The sequence below is a fragment of the Hyaena hyaena genome, unplaced genomic scaffold, assembly GCF_003009895.1.
Source record: "Hyaena hyaena isolate Hyena2069 unplaced genomic scaffold, ASM300989v1 scaffold_18, whole genome shotgun sequence".
Taxonomy (NCBI): Eukaryota; Metazoa; Chordata; class Mammalia; order Carnivora; family Hyaenidae; genus Hyaena; species Hyaena hyaena.
In genome coordinates this window covers 2,897,117-2,912,777 of record NW_024080649.1, presented here as the reverse complement: position 1 = coordinate 2,912,777, position 15,661 = coordinate 2,897,117, and the positions used below count along the sequence as shown (strand labels likewise).

At 38.4% G+C, this 15,661-nt stretch overlaps 1 protein-coding gene across 1 annotated transcript in view; it reads right to left on the bottom strand.

Annotated features, from left to right (window-relative positions):
- The window catches only part of SNTB2 (syntrophin beta 2), a 99,115-nt gene that overhangs the window by 39,680 nt on the left and 43,774 nt on the right, over positions 1-15,661 (bottom strand). The window contains exon 2 of the mRNA XM_039221365.1: positions 9,670-9,883. Within this exon, the coding sequence (XP_039077296.1) occupies positions 9,670-9,883 (214 nt within the window). The remainder of the gene's footprint in view (positions 1-9,669; positions 9,884-15,661) is intronic.

Here is a 15,661-nt window from a genome sequence, read left to right as displayed (position 1 = left end):
GTCTCTGTCTCTCATAAATAAATAAATAAATAAATAAATTAATTAATTAATTAATTAAAAAAGTTAAAAAAAATAGAAAGAAAATGGCCCTTGCTAATTTGGGTAGGCATCAACCAATCCACTCAGGGCATGAATAGAACAATAGGTGGAAAGGGTAAATTTGCTTTCTGCTTTACTTGAAACATCCATCTTCTCCGGCTCTTGCATACTTGTACTCTGGGTTTTTGGGCCTTTGGACTCAGACTGAATTATACCACAGGCTTTCCTGGTTTTTCACCTTGTAGACACCAGATCATGGGACTGGCCTTCAAAATGGCCTAAGCCAATTCCTAAAATCTATTTCTCCATTCATCCAACCATCCATCCATCCATCCATCTCTCCACCCATCACCTGACCTATTGTTTCTGTTTTCCTGGAGACCTTATTACAAGTGCCTTTCTACTAAGCAAAAGTTTTTAATTTTCATGAAATTCAACTCATCAGTTTTTTTGGTTTCTGTTTTGTGCTCTTGGTGCTGTATCTAAGAAGTCGTCAGCAAACTTTAAAGGGGATTGATTGATAGATTGATTTTAAGTAATCTCTACCCCCAACGTGGGGCTCCAACTCACAACCCCAAGATCAAGAGTCACATGCTTTACCGACTGAGCCAGCCAGGTGACTCTAAAGGGGACTTTTTTTTTTTTTTTTACAAATAGTTTATTGTCAAATTAGTTTCTACATAACACTCAGTGCTCATCCCCAAAGTGCCCTCCTCCATGCCCATCCCCCCCTCCCCCCCACATCCATCAGTCCTCAGTTTTTGTCAGCATTCAAGAGTCTCTCATGGTTTGCCTCTCTCCCTTTCCCCCACCATTTCCGCCCTTCTTCTCCCCCTTGTTCCTCCGTCAAGTTCCTCCTAATCCTCCTATACGTGCAAACATATGATATTTGTCCTTCTCTGCCTGACTTATTTCGCTCAGCATAACACCCTCAAGGTCCATCCATGTTGCTACACAGGGCCAGATTTCATTGTTTCTCATTGCCATGTAGTATTCCATGGTATAGATAAACCACATCTTCTTGATCCATTCATCTGTTGATGGACACTTAGGCTCTTTCCATGTTTTAGCTATTGTGGAGAGTGCTGCTATGAACATTGGGGTACATGTGCTCCTATGTCTCAGCATTTCTGTATCCCTTGGGTAAATTCCTAGCAGTGCTATTGCTGGGTCGTAAGGGAGTTCTATTGTTAGTTTCCTGAGGAACCTCCACACTGTTTTCCAGAGGGGCTGTACCAGTTTACATTCCCACCAACAGTGTAGGAGGGTGCCCGTTTCTCCACATTAAAGGGGACTTTTAAAGAGCATCATCCTGGGGCGCCTGAGTGGCTCAGTCAGTTGAACATTCAACTCTTGGTTTTGGCTCAGGTCATGATCTCATGATTCATGGGTTCAAGCCCCATGTCAAGCCCTATGCTGACAGTATAGAGCCTGCTTGGGATTCTCTCTGTCCCTTTCTGTGTCCCTGCCCCTCCCCTGCTCATGTGCTCTCTTCTCTCTCTCAAAATAAATAAATAAACATTAAATTTAAAAAAAACTTAAGATAGGCAGAATGCATGCAGGGGAAGGGCAGAGAGAGAGAGGGAGACACAGAATCTGAAGCAGGCTCTAGGCTCTGAGCTGTCAGTATGGAGCCTGACGTGGGGCTCGAATTCACAAACTGGGAGATCATGACCTGAGCCAAAGTCAGACACTTAACTGACTGAGCCACCCAGGTACCCCTAAACACATTTTTTTAAACAAATAAAAAGCATAATCTTGGGGCACCTGGGTGGCTCAGTCAGTTAAGCATCGACTCTTGGGTTTCGGCTCATGTCATGATCTCATGGTCTCATGAGTTCAAGCCCTGCACTGGGCTCTGTGCTGGCAGTGCAGAGCTTCCTTGGGGTTCTCTCTCTTCCCTCTCTTCTCCTCCCCTAATCATGCTGTCTCTCTCAAGGAAATAAACTTAAAAATATAAATAAATAAAAATAAAGAGCATAATCCTACAAGAAAGAACAGAAGAAGAGCAACTACAACAAAATTTTGGAAGCTGGTAAACAGAATGAGGAGTTAATGAGTTAAGCAGGCCTAAGAAAAATGGGGAGAGTAAATTCCTAGCCAACCCATATCATAGAATCTTGAAGAGGATGAAAAAATTAGAGGCACCAGTTACCTCTGGGAGTGGGAGTAAAACACACAGCTAAAATAGAAAGGCTGGCTGAACATCTCTTCCAGCATGTCCCACACCCAGCAGCCAGTGACTGCCCCACCCTCAACCCAGCAACAGATTCATACCCACTCTCATCCCACTAAACTGGTAGAAGAGCCAGTGATGTCCCTAATTCAGTCCTTCTATTAGGTTGGTTGTTTGGGGCTATTTATTTCCACCTGGCTGCTTTGGCACTGTAACCAGATTAATATCCTTTAAACACATGCTAAAAAGTTTGGTCGCAAAACCATGACGAAAATTTCTTTCACTCCTCCTACTGACCTACTTAGTACTAAAGATAGGAATCTGTTCATCCTTCTCTAGGCACAAAATGTTCACCTTCTGAAAACGTCTTTACACTTCATACTGTTTCTGGGACAGTCTCTCAGACTCCTTTCATACAGTCTAAACTCTGAAAATCCTGATGTCAAAGATCCTACTTATTAATAACTGGAAGAATGGGAAAGAAATCTGTTATAAAATAAAACTAAACCTGATTAAACAGGATAAGATACAGGGACCACGAGGCTGGGAAAAGATGAAAACAGACACTAAATTAGTTTACAAGTCAGGAGCACCAAATTTTCATGAAAAGGGAAATCTAAGTGTTTCTTTTTTAAAATATTAATGTTTATTTATTTCTGAGACAGAGAGAGAGACAGAGCACGAGCAGGGAAGGGGCAGAGAGAAAGGGAGACACAGAATCTGAAGCAGGCTGTAGGCTCTGAGCTGTCAGCACAGAGCCTGATGTGGGGCTCAAACCCACAAACCTCAAGACCATGACCTGAGCCGAAGTCAGATGTTCAACCAACTGAGTGATCCAGGCGCCCCTGAAATCTAAGTGTTTCTTAAGAACAGACTATGAAATAGAAAATTAACTTACAAGAAACTGAAAATAAGCTCTAAAACATGACTGAGGATTCTAGCATCCAGAAGACTTTGCCTTTGGAGAAGGGGCCCCAGAACTGATGAAGGAGACAAAGCATTTCAGAAAGTCTGTTGTTTTAAAAGAAAAACTTGAATGAAAACTCTGCTCATAAAAATTTGAAGGCAGTCTGCCAGAAATTGTTTAGCTTACAGGAGAGAGGAGGAGACAGCTACAGTGTGAAAAGTTTTGGCCTCTAATCAAACCACTGAGGATTTCCTGAGAAATACAAGTACATTTTGATCAGATGAATCAAATCAATGTTTAGGTACACCAGATATAAGATTCTGCAAGTCTAGCCTGCTTACTTCTTCTTTTAGTAAACATATATATATAACATATATTTTATTCAATAATAATATTGTTTTATAAAGCCAAAAATTTACCTTTTACATGGAAAATAGCCAATGTGAAGATGACCAAGACTTTGTGAACCAGTTCAAGGTAAAAGATTTATATTTCTTAAAAGTAGCATTTAAAAAAATGTTTATTTTTCAGAGAGAAAGAGCGAGCACAAGTGGGGGAGGGGAAGAGAGAGAGGAAGACAGAGAATACCAACCAGGCTCCACACTGTCAGCACAGAGCCCCACATGGAGCTTGAACTCAAGAACTGTGAGATCATGACCTGAGTCAAAACCCAGAGTCAGACGCTCAGCTGACTGACCCACCTAGGTACCCTGAAGAGCAGCATTTAAGAACACCTTGTCCTTGCTGAACTCTACACTGCTCGCAATGCCGTCTGTGAAGGAATGGGCTCATGTTCTTCCTCTGGACTTCATCATTATTTATTTAGCTTTCGCTTCCCACAATGAACTGCTTATAACTATCAGAAGCCTCTAGTGAGGTCTTGAGAACTCAATGTGGGGAAAGAGAGCAAACTTCCTCCTCATTTACTCATTCTGATGATCAGCACTTTTTTTCAGCACTAGACACCAAAACTAAATCAAAGTAGTAAAACAGAAAAAAAGGATGTTTCCCCTCTCATGTTAAATAAACTTTTGGTTTAGAAAGTGAAACCTTTATGTTGAAATAAAAGATGATCCAAAAAGAGATTCTGCTACACACGACCAGAATAGTTAATATTAGAAAGACTGACTCCAATGTTGGCGAGGATGTGGAACAATGCAATCTCTCATATATTGCTGGTGTATTTAATTTATTAATACAGTATTAATTTATTGATAACAGTATTCCTTTAAATGGCACAATCACTTTGGGGAAAAAGTCTAGTAGTTCTAAGAAAATTAAACCTTCTTTTTTAAGATTTTATTTTTAATAATTCTACACCCAGTGTGGGACTTGAATCTATAACCCAAGATCAAGAGTCATATGCTTTACCAACTGAGCCAGCCAGGCACCCCCAAAACTAAACTTTTTGACCCAGCAATTCCACACCTAGGAACTTACCCAAGAAAAATGAAAATATATGCCTGTAAAGGGTTGTACAAAAATATTCATAGTAACTTTATTAATATTAATTAATATTAACTCTGAACATATTAACTCTGAGTTAATATGAACTCAAAACTCTAACTTTATTAACATTAGCTCCCATTGATGGGAAAACAGATAATGAAACCGTGATATATTCATATAACATCAATCAGCAATAAGGGATAAAAATTTTTTTGACATATGCAACAAGATAAATGAATCTCAAAAACTTTAGGCTGAGTAAAAGAATTCTACCACAAGAGTACATATAATTACATTTATACAAAGTTTTATAATAGTTAAAACTAATCTATACTAGGAAGTCAGAATAGTAGTAGCCTTTGAAGGTGGGAGAAAGAATTGACTGAGAAGGGGCACAGAAAACTTTCCAGGGTGATGGTGATGTTCTTTATCTTGATAAGCTTGGGATACAAAATTATATGCACTTGTCAAAGTTTATGATTTGTGCATTTTATTATATGTAAATATTTCCTCAAAAGGAAAAAAAAACTACAATGAAACACTGAATTACTTATCTATATGCATGCTTAAGTATTTAGGAGGGAAATATTGACTACAATTCATACTGAAGTGTATCCAAGAAAAGTAAAAGGGAGTGATGGATGGATAGATGGGTCAATCTGTGCTAAAGCAAGTACAGTAAAACGTTCATGGAGAATCTAGGTGGTGGGAAAATGAATGTTGACTATAGAATTCTTTTGACCTTGCTATATGCTGGAAGATTTTCCCCAATAAAATGTTAGGGGGGAAATAAAGAATGATGGGAAACCACATGCCTACCAAGGGCTTAAAAACCATATAAGTACTTTCACATTAGGGAACATCCAGGCCTATTTCTTGCTCTGAGTTTTACAAGAAACTATGTTGAAATTAAAATTTTCAAACAGAAATATGGTCAGTTATATAAAACTGCAACTTGATAAATGTTTTGCTCACAAATGTCCTAACAAGACTTATTTTTACTATTACCACAATGGACTGTTTTTTAACATGGCTTTAAATGTTGCAGCTGTGTTATTTGTCATGACATTTTCCTGTGCCAGAGCTAACATAAATTTAAGGATCAAAGAGCTTCAAGTGATTTTATAGATATTATCTTATTTATCCTTGAAGTAGTTCTAAAAGACTCTAGTGGGCAAGCATTATTATGTCCATTTTACAGACAGAAAACAGGATAGAGGAATTAAAGAATGTATTTAAGGTCCTAAGAACATGACACCTATAATAATAGTATACTGAAAGCTTACTAGGCCGATTTTACAATCATTCTCTTATTTAACCTGCACATAAGCTTTCATTTTATACAGGAGGGAACCAAGGTTTATAGAAAGCAAATACCTTGGTTAAAGTTACAAAGCCCATTATCTTAACTACTATCTAATTAGTTAGTGGGTTCTGAACATTTTTTTTTTACTGCTAAGAAATACAAGATAGATGTTCACATTCTTGTGAACATAACTGAAGTTATGCATAATTTTTCCAGGTACTTGTAATTCTACTACTTTTCTTTTTGTCTACACAGCACAATGAAATGCAAGTAAGAGCGATAAAAGAAATAACCTTGAATCTCTTCCAATTTATATTTTATAAAAAGCAAACTATCTACAAATTTTAGTATTTCAAGTAAAATGAGAAACAAATTACTTTGCAGCATTAAGACTGAGAATCTACAATAGGCTGAATCTCTTAAGACCTTTCCTTGTATTGTATAATATGGCCCAGAAGACTGACACATTTTACTGAAGAGCAAGGTATGATACAACTCTTGTATCCCAAACTGCTCTCTCCAATTGGTTCTGAAGGCGTATTTCAAAACTGATCCTGCACCCAATATCTTTAGCATTTACCATTTATACTACAGAGAATGCAGCCCCAAGTTTTAATAAAGGCCAGGGTTAATGAGCTCTAAAAGATGTCTAGGTAGAAGATAAAGTAGTACAACATTCAATAATACAGCCAAGTCATATCACCTTCTTCCTTGTTCTCCCCACTCCCAACACTCCAGAGTTCTATGGAAACTTTATAACCCTTTGTCTTTTTCTCTAGTACCCAGCTGTATCAGCAGCACTATGGGTGCTACAGACTGAATGTTTGTGTCCCTCACATCATATGTTAAAATCCTAATATTAGGACATGGGACCTTCGGGAGGTGGTAAGGTCATGAAGGGAGAGAATTCATGAATGGGATAAGTGCTCTTATAAAAGAGACCCCAGAGAGCTCTCTAGACTCTTCTGCCATGTGAGGACATAGCAGGAAGACAGCCACCTATGAATCAGGAAGTTGGCCCTCACCAGATACTGAATCTGCAGGCGCCGTATCTTAGATTCCTATCCTGTCCCAGAACTGTGAAAAATAAATTTCTGCTGTTTATAAGCTATTCAGTCTATGGTATTTTGTTATAGCAGCCAAAACAGACTAAGATAACAAATCTATTCTCATTCTCAGAAATGATTTACAATGAAGAGACTTAGCCTGAAAACTCTGGTCAGCTTCATAACTGGTTGACAAATTTAGTTGCTGTTTGTTCTTTATCACATTGTTTCTCTATTCTAGTTCCTTCTTTGTGGTCCCTACTAATTTTTTTAGGTTCATGATTAACCAAAGGCTCTATGTAAGTATTTCTCATTTGAAGAAAAAAAATTAATTTTGACTTAAGAGGCAAACTAATTTACAAACTAAATTCTTACTTTATGAAAAAAATAGTGCATTTCTTTAAAGACCAAGCTGCACTGTATTTAGATATGATTTAACATGCACACAATCTTTCAAAAATAAATCTATATGTAACTTGGAACAATTTCTATAATATCTTGAACTTCTAAAAGAAAGCAAACAAAAATTATATAAATATATCAGAATAAAATTTTCACAATGTATATGCATAGTTGGTAGTTAAGACTTTTTTAAGCTGCTCTTTCTTGAGAACCTACTATATGCCTAGCTCTATGCAAAGGCAAATGCAAATATGTATTGGCTCATTTAATCTGCACATTTAGTTAAGTATTACTATCGTTTTTAACAGACGAGGATATGGTAGGTAATGGAGATAAAAGGATTTGCTAAGAGCTTTCCTTTTAGCAGGTCACCCTAATTGTGATTTCCACAAGGTCTGTCTGGTTGCAGAGCTCAACACTTTCCAGCACACCATATATTACAGAGTGGGACTTCGAATGTTCCCATGGCCTAAAATGCCCAAAGTCATTCAGCTTCTTGCTGTCTTCTTGTGATCCATCCCCTCCTGACTGGGCACCTGTTTTGGCATTCAGATCAGAAGAGATGATAAAAGTGAAGGTACATTATAAAAAGTCTGTCCTTAACTATGTCTTTGGATAAGTTTTTTTTATCTCTGTCTCCCACCTTGTTTTTCCCTAATCTCTAACCTAACACTAGGTTTACCAGTACCACTTCATGGAGTCACTGAATACAAAGTCACAGAACCCAAATGGTTACAGAACTAGGAGGGACGTTAGAAACTATTCAATCCAGGGGTGCCTGGGAGGCTCAGTCGGTTAAGCAGCTGCCTTCGGCTCAGGTCATGAGTTCGCAGTCTGTGGGTTTGAGCCCCACATCAGGCCTCTCTGCTGTCTGCACAGAGCCTGCTTTGGATCCTCTGTTCCCCTTTCTCTCTGTTCCTCCGCCAAATGTTCTCTCTTTCTCTCTCTCTCAAAAATAAATAAATTAAAAAAAGGAAAAAGAAAAGAGAAAGTATCCATCCAGGGGTGTGTGGGTGGCTCAGTCAGTTAAGCGTCCAACTTCAGCTCAGGTCATTATCTCACAGCTTTAGCTCAAGCTCCACAAAGGGCTCTTGGCCATCAGTGCAGAGTGGAGCCTGCTTTAGATCCTCTGTTTTCCTCTCTCTCTACCACTCCTCTGCTTTCTCTCTCTCAAAAAATAAATAAACTAACATTTGATACTGAATCAGTAATTACATTGGTTGCTTTAAAATGAGATCAGGGCACTGGCTGACTTGGATGGTGAAGCATGCAACTCTTGGTCTTGAACTGACTGTGAGCCCCACGTTTGGTATGGAGAGTACTTGAAAATAAAATCTTAAAAAAAAAAAAGAAATTATTCAATTCAGCTCTCCCTTTTTACAAATAAAGAAACTCAAGGGGCGCCTGGGTGGCTCAGTCAGTTGGGCGTCCAACTTCAGCTCAAGTCATGATCTCACAGTTTGGTTCATGAGTTCGAGCCCTGCATCAGGCTCTGTGCTGTCAACACAGAGCCAGCTTTGCATCCTCTGTCTTCCTCTATCTCTGTCCCTACCTCACTCGCACTCTCTCTCTCTCAAAAATAAACAAACATTTAAAAAAAAAATAAGGAAACGCAAGAGATGTTAACTTGCCAGGGTCACATTGCTAGTAGATACAGCCATACCTATAATCAGATCTCTGACTTTATACACTAGCCACAGTATTAGGAGTTTCCACGTAAGGAGACATTTAAAAATTTTTCTTGGGGCACGTAGGTGGCTCAGTCAGTTAAGCATCTGACTTTGGCTCAGGTCATGATCTCACGGTTCGTGGGTTCCAGCCCCGTGTTGGGCTCTGTGCTGACAGCCAGCCTAGAGCCTGGAACCTGTTTCAGATTCTGTATCTCCCTCTCTCTCTGACCCTCCCCTGCTCACACTGTCTCTCTTTCTCTCTCTCTCTCTCTCTCAGAAATAAATAAAACATTAAAAAAATTTTTCTTTAACAAGAATTTTTTAGATTATAAAGTAATTTCATAGTGAGAAAAGTACTAACACTCCAGAAAAGTGTGAAATGAAGAGCAGAAGCCCCTTCTCTTCTAAATTCTAATCCAATTTTGCTCCCTGGGAGTCACCACATTAAATTTCTTGCCTGTTTGTGCAAAATATTTCTATACAATTACATGTACATACATGTGTGAAGTAATCTAAATATGGAACTCCAAAGATTACTCTCTCATCTCAGACTGATGTTTTCCTCTGTATAATTTAGTCAACAGTCATAGTATTAATAATACGCATAAGTTATACTGCAACACATCCTTAAGTTTATAAAGCTGTCAGTGATTTTCTTCTTATGTACAGCTCACCTGTTTTCCAGATCCGGCATGCTTAGGTTTCTAGCAGCAAAGCACATTTTGAGAGGGATGACCTTCCTGTCCTTGGTGCTGTTCTGGTGTTTTGGAGAACCAGAGTCCTCACTGCCACTAAAGCTTGGTGACTGAGGAGATGCACCTTCCCATGGTAGATCTGATACTAATGATGGCTTCTTGATATATGGTGTTACTTCTCGGATGAACTTGACTACGAACAAAAATCAAACAAGAAGTTACTGTTTTTGCTTCCTATGAAAAATGACAACTGAAATACACACATACACATAATATCTGCCAGGAAGTGAAAAAAATACACAGCACACAGAATCTTAGAATTGGAGGGTATTTGAGGCCACGTAGTCCAAATGAAATACCACTACTGTATTCTAAAAAGTTTAACTTTTGTACTTTTGCATGTATTGTTCCTTCCGCTTAGGACTCCTCTCTTTCTGTCTGTCTGGTCAACTCTACTCCAGAGTCACCTCCTCAGCAACTTTTCCTGTCAACTCCTTCTAGGGTATTACCTTTACACTGTTAACAACCTCTTGCCACCCTGGGTTGTAATCCTTGCCAATATTTCCATTTGCCTGCTGGATCTGAGTTCCCCAAGGGCAGGAATTATGATTCATTCTGTCTTAATATCCAACACCTAGGGGAGCCTGGGTGGCTCAGTCGGTTATGTGTCCGACTTCGGCTCAGGTCATGATCTTGCGGTTTGTAGGTTCAAGCCCCACATCAGGCTCTGTGCTGAAAGCCAGCTCAGAGCCTGGAACCTGTTTCAGATTCTGTGTCTCCCTCTCTCTCTGACCCTCCCCTGCTCACGCTGTCTCTCTCTCTCTCTCTCTCTCTCTCAGAAATAAATAAAACATTACAAATTTTTTAAAGAAAAATGATAATATCCAACACCTAGATCAGTGTGTGCTCAATACATGTTTGAATAAATAAGTAAAGAAATAAATTAAAAATTAAATACTTGAATTATTTCCATAGTTACCCAGCCATGAGTGAATCTCCTGGTGATAGATTTAGTACCTCCTGACACAGTACTACCTAGCTTTAGACAACTCAACATTTACAAACTTCTTGAAGCTTCCACCCACTGTTTGTCCACCAACTGAAGTCATACAGAAAAAACTTAATCTCTTCCAAATGAGAATCCTTCAATTATCTAAAGACTGAGATTATTTTTCTTTCTCTTCTCCCAACTAAGCTAAAAATCTCTAGTTCAATTCAATACAACTCAATGAATATCTTTAGCAACCTACCAAGTGTCAGTAATTAGGCTAGCCACTAAGAATACAGTAACAAATGAAGCAAGAATCCTGCCCTCAAGGAATGCCCCATCTCGTAAGGGCGACAGCTATGTAAACATCGTTACAGATTTGAAAACAAGTACAAACAAATACAAAAATAAAGTGTATTCAAGATAAGGTATTTAATAGTAGCCCTAAATTAAAACACAGCTTTTAGTAGACGGAAAACTTTTTCCTTTTTAAGTTCAATTTTAGGATTCATAAAATACTTCTTTTCCCTCAGTCATGACTGGCAACTGCTGTCATTTGAGGCATAGGGTTCTTGTTTCAAAAACCAGGTAAACCGTAGATTATTAAAATTTCAAATGGCATTAAAAATGTAAATAGTTGAATGCAGATACGTCAGTCATCATTACCTCTGCTATCACAATATATCAGTATTCTACTTCTCTCTCAAATTCTTTTTTTTTTCTTCTCTCTCAAATTCTAATGCAGTAGGTCATCAGAGTAGTATCATGGGAATTAAAATAACTAGAAAGATATGATCATTATCAATGCTTATCAATATCATAATAGTCAGTATTAATATTCTTATAGCATTAGAAGCTTTACAAGCCTAGGAAACTAACAGATTACTAAATCTAAAAAACAATTTCAGATGTTTCTAAAAACATACTTACCAGTATTTAAAATACTTCCTTTTTTGAACAACTAATACACACACATAAAACAAAATTCAAAAAATATAAAAGAGAGGTGCCTAGGTGGCTCAGTTGGTTAAGCGGCTGACTTCGGCTCAGGTCGTGATTTCGCAGGTCGTGAGTTCAAGCCCTACATCGGCCTCTGTGCTGACAGCTCAGAGCCTGGAGTCTGCTTCAGATTCTGTGTCTCCCTCTCTCTTTGCCCTTCTGCTGCTCTTTCTCTGTCTCTATTTTTCAAAAATAAATAAATGCTAAAAAAATTTTTTTTAAGTATAAAAGATTTTATAATAAAAAGTCTAGATTTCTAGCAGCCCAGTTCCCATCCCTTGAAGCAACCATATGGATTTCTAGTGATATGCTAGATATGCTAAGCATATGTAAAAATAAACACACATGTGTGTGTACCTGTACTTCACATAATGGTAGTTATAATGACTACTGTTCTGCACGTTGCTTTTTTCACTTAATAATACTGATAACAGTCTTTTATAAGCCCATTCTACAGCTCATTCTATAGCATGCTTTGGACTCAGATGGATCTGGTTCAAATACCAGCTGTTTTCTACCTCAGTTACTAGACCTCACTTGACTATTCTGAAGTCCTTGTCTATAAAATGGAAGCAACACTAAACAAGTAAAAATTTCAGGCATATACTAAAAATTCAATAAATAGTATGTGCCTCTCATTTCCTTCCCTAAATTGAACAGTTAGAAAAATTAAAAATTTTTAACAGCAATCAGTAGAAAAATAAAATTATTTTCTTATAAATTATTAAATAAGATCTGCTGTAAATACGGATGATCATAGAAAATGTAACAATGCTAATGTCAGCACGTAGATATAGTTTATGTGTGTTTGTGTATGCATGTGGGTGCTTTCTATGCAGTTATAATACGTGCATTTATTTCCAGGTGGAGAAGGTAAAAGCTGTCCCAGGTCACCAAGGAGATTTTTTCATCCTAGAAAAATGAGCAGGGGTGAAGCCAGTAATATCCCTGGAGCGGCTGACTCAGGCATTTCAGTACATGCTTTAGTTTTGTGTTTTCAAGAAAGGATTAGATCACAAGAACTTGAGTAGAAATTCCTAAGTTTCCAGTCACTGCCAATGGCAGAGACTTGCTTTTTGAACTTGTAAGACAATATATCCACTATTGGGCTACCAATGAAAGGAAATTAAAAGCATTCTAAATGACTATTCTTGAATATTATAGTGGCAGCAAAAGGATCCTGTGCGATATACTCAGAAGTTTATTCAGTAACACAGTCGCATCACTGAACTGATGACTACACATATGTTTAAATAGACATACATACAGAGTATGTACATTTCATGGTCTTATGAAAGAGCAGTGGTTTCACTTGAGTTGATGAACATGATGCCCATTCTAAGTGGCCATCCATAATGGCTGAAGAACTGTGAATAGACATGTCTCTTGTTTTAATTTATTTACTTAGTTGGGGGAGGGGTAGAGAGAGGTGGGGAGGGGCGCCTGGGTGGCTCAGTCGGTTAAGCATCCATCCAACTTCAGCTCAGGTTATGATATCACAGTTCATGGGTTCGAGTCCCACATAAGGCTCTGTGCTGACAGCTAGCTCAGAGCCTGGAGCCTGCTTCAAATTCTGTGTCTCCTCTCTCTGATCTTCCCCTGCTCATGTTGTCTCTCTCAGAAATAAATTTAAAACATTAAAAAAAAGAAAAAGAGAGAGAGAGAGACAGGGGAGAAAAAGAGAATCTCAAGCATTAACAGTGCAGAGCTGCATGCGGGGCTTGATCTCACTAACCATGAGACCATGACCTGAGTCAAAATCAAGAGGTGGACACTTAACTGACAGAGCCAACATGCACCTCTAGACACCTGTTTCTAATTTACCTGAGATTTGTGGGAGGCGGGAAGTTAACCATGTTCTGTTTTAGTTCTATAATCAGACATCTCCAGTTACCACAGTATTTTAACCTGGACACCTGGCTAGCTAAGTAAAGACTCTACATGGCAGTCAGGTCGACTCAGAACTCAATATATTTCAGAATTATTTCATTTTGCCTGATAGCTGAAGATCATCCTCAAAATGTTTAATTAAACACTTTTTATAGTGTTTTAAGTGTTAAATGATGATCACATCTACTGAAAATGAGAGGCTTCCCTGCCTCCTAAGAGCATCATTATAACCCTTTTCTCATTAGAATGACAAAAACATATGCATGAATTGTACACACACCTGGAAAGACGTCTGCAAGGATTTTCATTAAAATACCAGCAGTGCTTTATATATAGGCATAAGATTGCCTTTTTAAAAAAAAAAATAGTTCTGGGGCGCCTGGGTGGCGTAGTTGGTTAAGCGTCCGACTTTCGCTTAGGTCATGATCTCGCGGTTCGTGGGTTCGAGCCCCGCGTCGGGCTCTGTGCTGACTGCCAGCTCAGAGCCTGGAGCCTGTTTCAGTCTGTGACTCCCTCTCTCTCTGACCCTCCCCTGCTCACGCTTGCTCTCTCTCTCTCTCCCCTAGAAATAATAAAAAAATTTTAAAAAATATATATAGTTCTGTATATATGAAATTCTTACAAATCCATATAATTTATAAAACTTATTTGAGAAATGAAGACAATTTATTCTGAAACCTTGCTCAAACTGTAAACATGGAACTGTCTTAAACTGAAATCCTGTTGAGTCTTCAAAAACTATAATGCATTGGATGGGATCCAAGATCCAACTGATTCTTACTAAATTCCATACTCTAATGAACAGGTTTACAGGAGGCCTGTGCATTTTAATGAGGTGCCCTGCTACCCTGCTATCCTGCTTTGGGGCATTAGGCAGCATCAGATTTTGAGTCGAAAACCATTTTATGATTTTTTTCATAGTGCAGATATAACTTACGGCTATAAACATAAGTGTTCTAGTAAATCAATCACCTTCTCCTCCAAACATTTTCTCTTCCAAGCATCTCTCATATCATCATCTTCCTCTTTATCTCTAACATTTACCTTTTTTCTTACCTAACCTGGTGACCGTTACTATGAGTTTAAGTGAAACCAATGGATCCAACAATATGGGGAGAATGGTGTCATCATTCTCCCCAGCTTTTGAAAACAAGTTTGTCTCTGGGTTATGCTGAGGGTGGAAGAGCTGGCTTGTCATTTCACTCACAAATGAGTTATGAGTGACATCACTGTGGAAGTATTCTCGAAAGAGGTTTCTTCTCTACCTCGTCCCAAGATCCTCCTCTAAATCAGGAATCTGATAGATGGCTACCAGAAACATTAGGGAGGAATTATTTATTTTCAGTAAAAAGCCTTTTACATTCTCAGCTTGCTGGTGTCTTTCAGCTCAAGTATCCTGTCATTTTGGGTAGACTGCACAGTCTAGAGTCTGCCACTATAAACCCTAAACATATTCAGAGTGGTTATGGTTCCACTATACCTTTCCATTTTAAAGCAACATTGCATATTCACTAATTCAATGAGCTCCTGGTATGTGCCAGAAACTGTTTTAGCAACTTAGAATAATAAATCCATGAATAAGACGTGCAAAAAAGGATAAATGTAATTAATAAGTAAATTATATTCTAGAAAAACAAAACTTATGTTCACATAAAAACCTATAAACAAATTTTTTTAATTTTTAATTTTAATGTTTTATTTATTCTTGAGAGGGAGAAAGAGAGACAGAGCATGAGTGAGGGAGGAGCAGAGCGAGAGAGGGACACAGAATCCGAAGCAGGCTTCGGGCTCGGAGCTGTCAGCACAGAGCCTGATGCAGGGCTGGAACTCATAAGCCACGAGATCAAGACCTGAGCCAAAGTCAGATGCCCAACTGACTGAGCCACCCAGGTTCCCCTACACAAATGTTTTTATCAGCTCTATTCATAAGTGCCCAAACTGGAAACAACCCAAATTTCCTTCAGTGGGTGAATGAAAAAATTAGCAGTACAACCAAAGAACAGAATATTACTTGGTGATAAAAAGTAATGAACTATTGATATGCTGAGCAACTTAGATGAATCTCAAAGGTATTATGCAGAGTAAAAGAAGCCA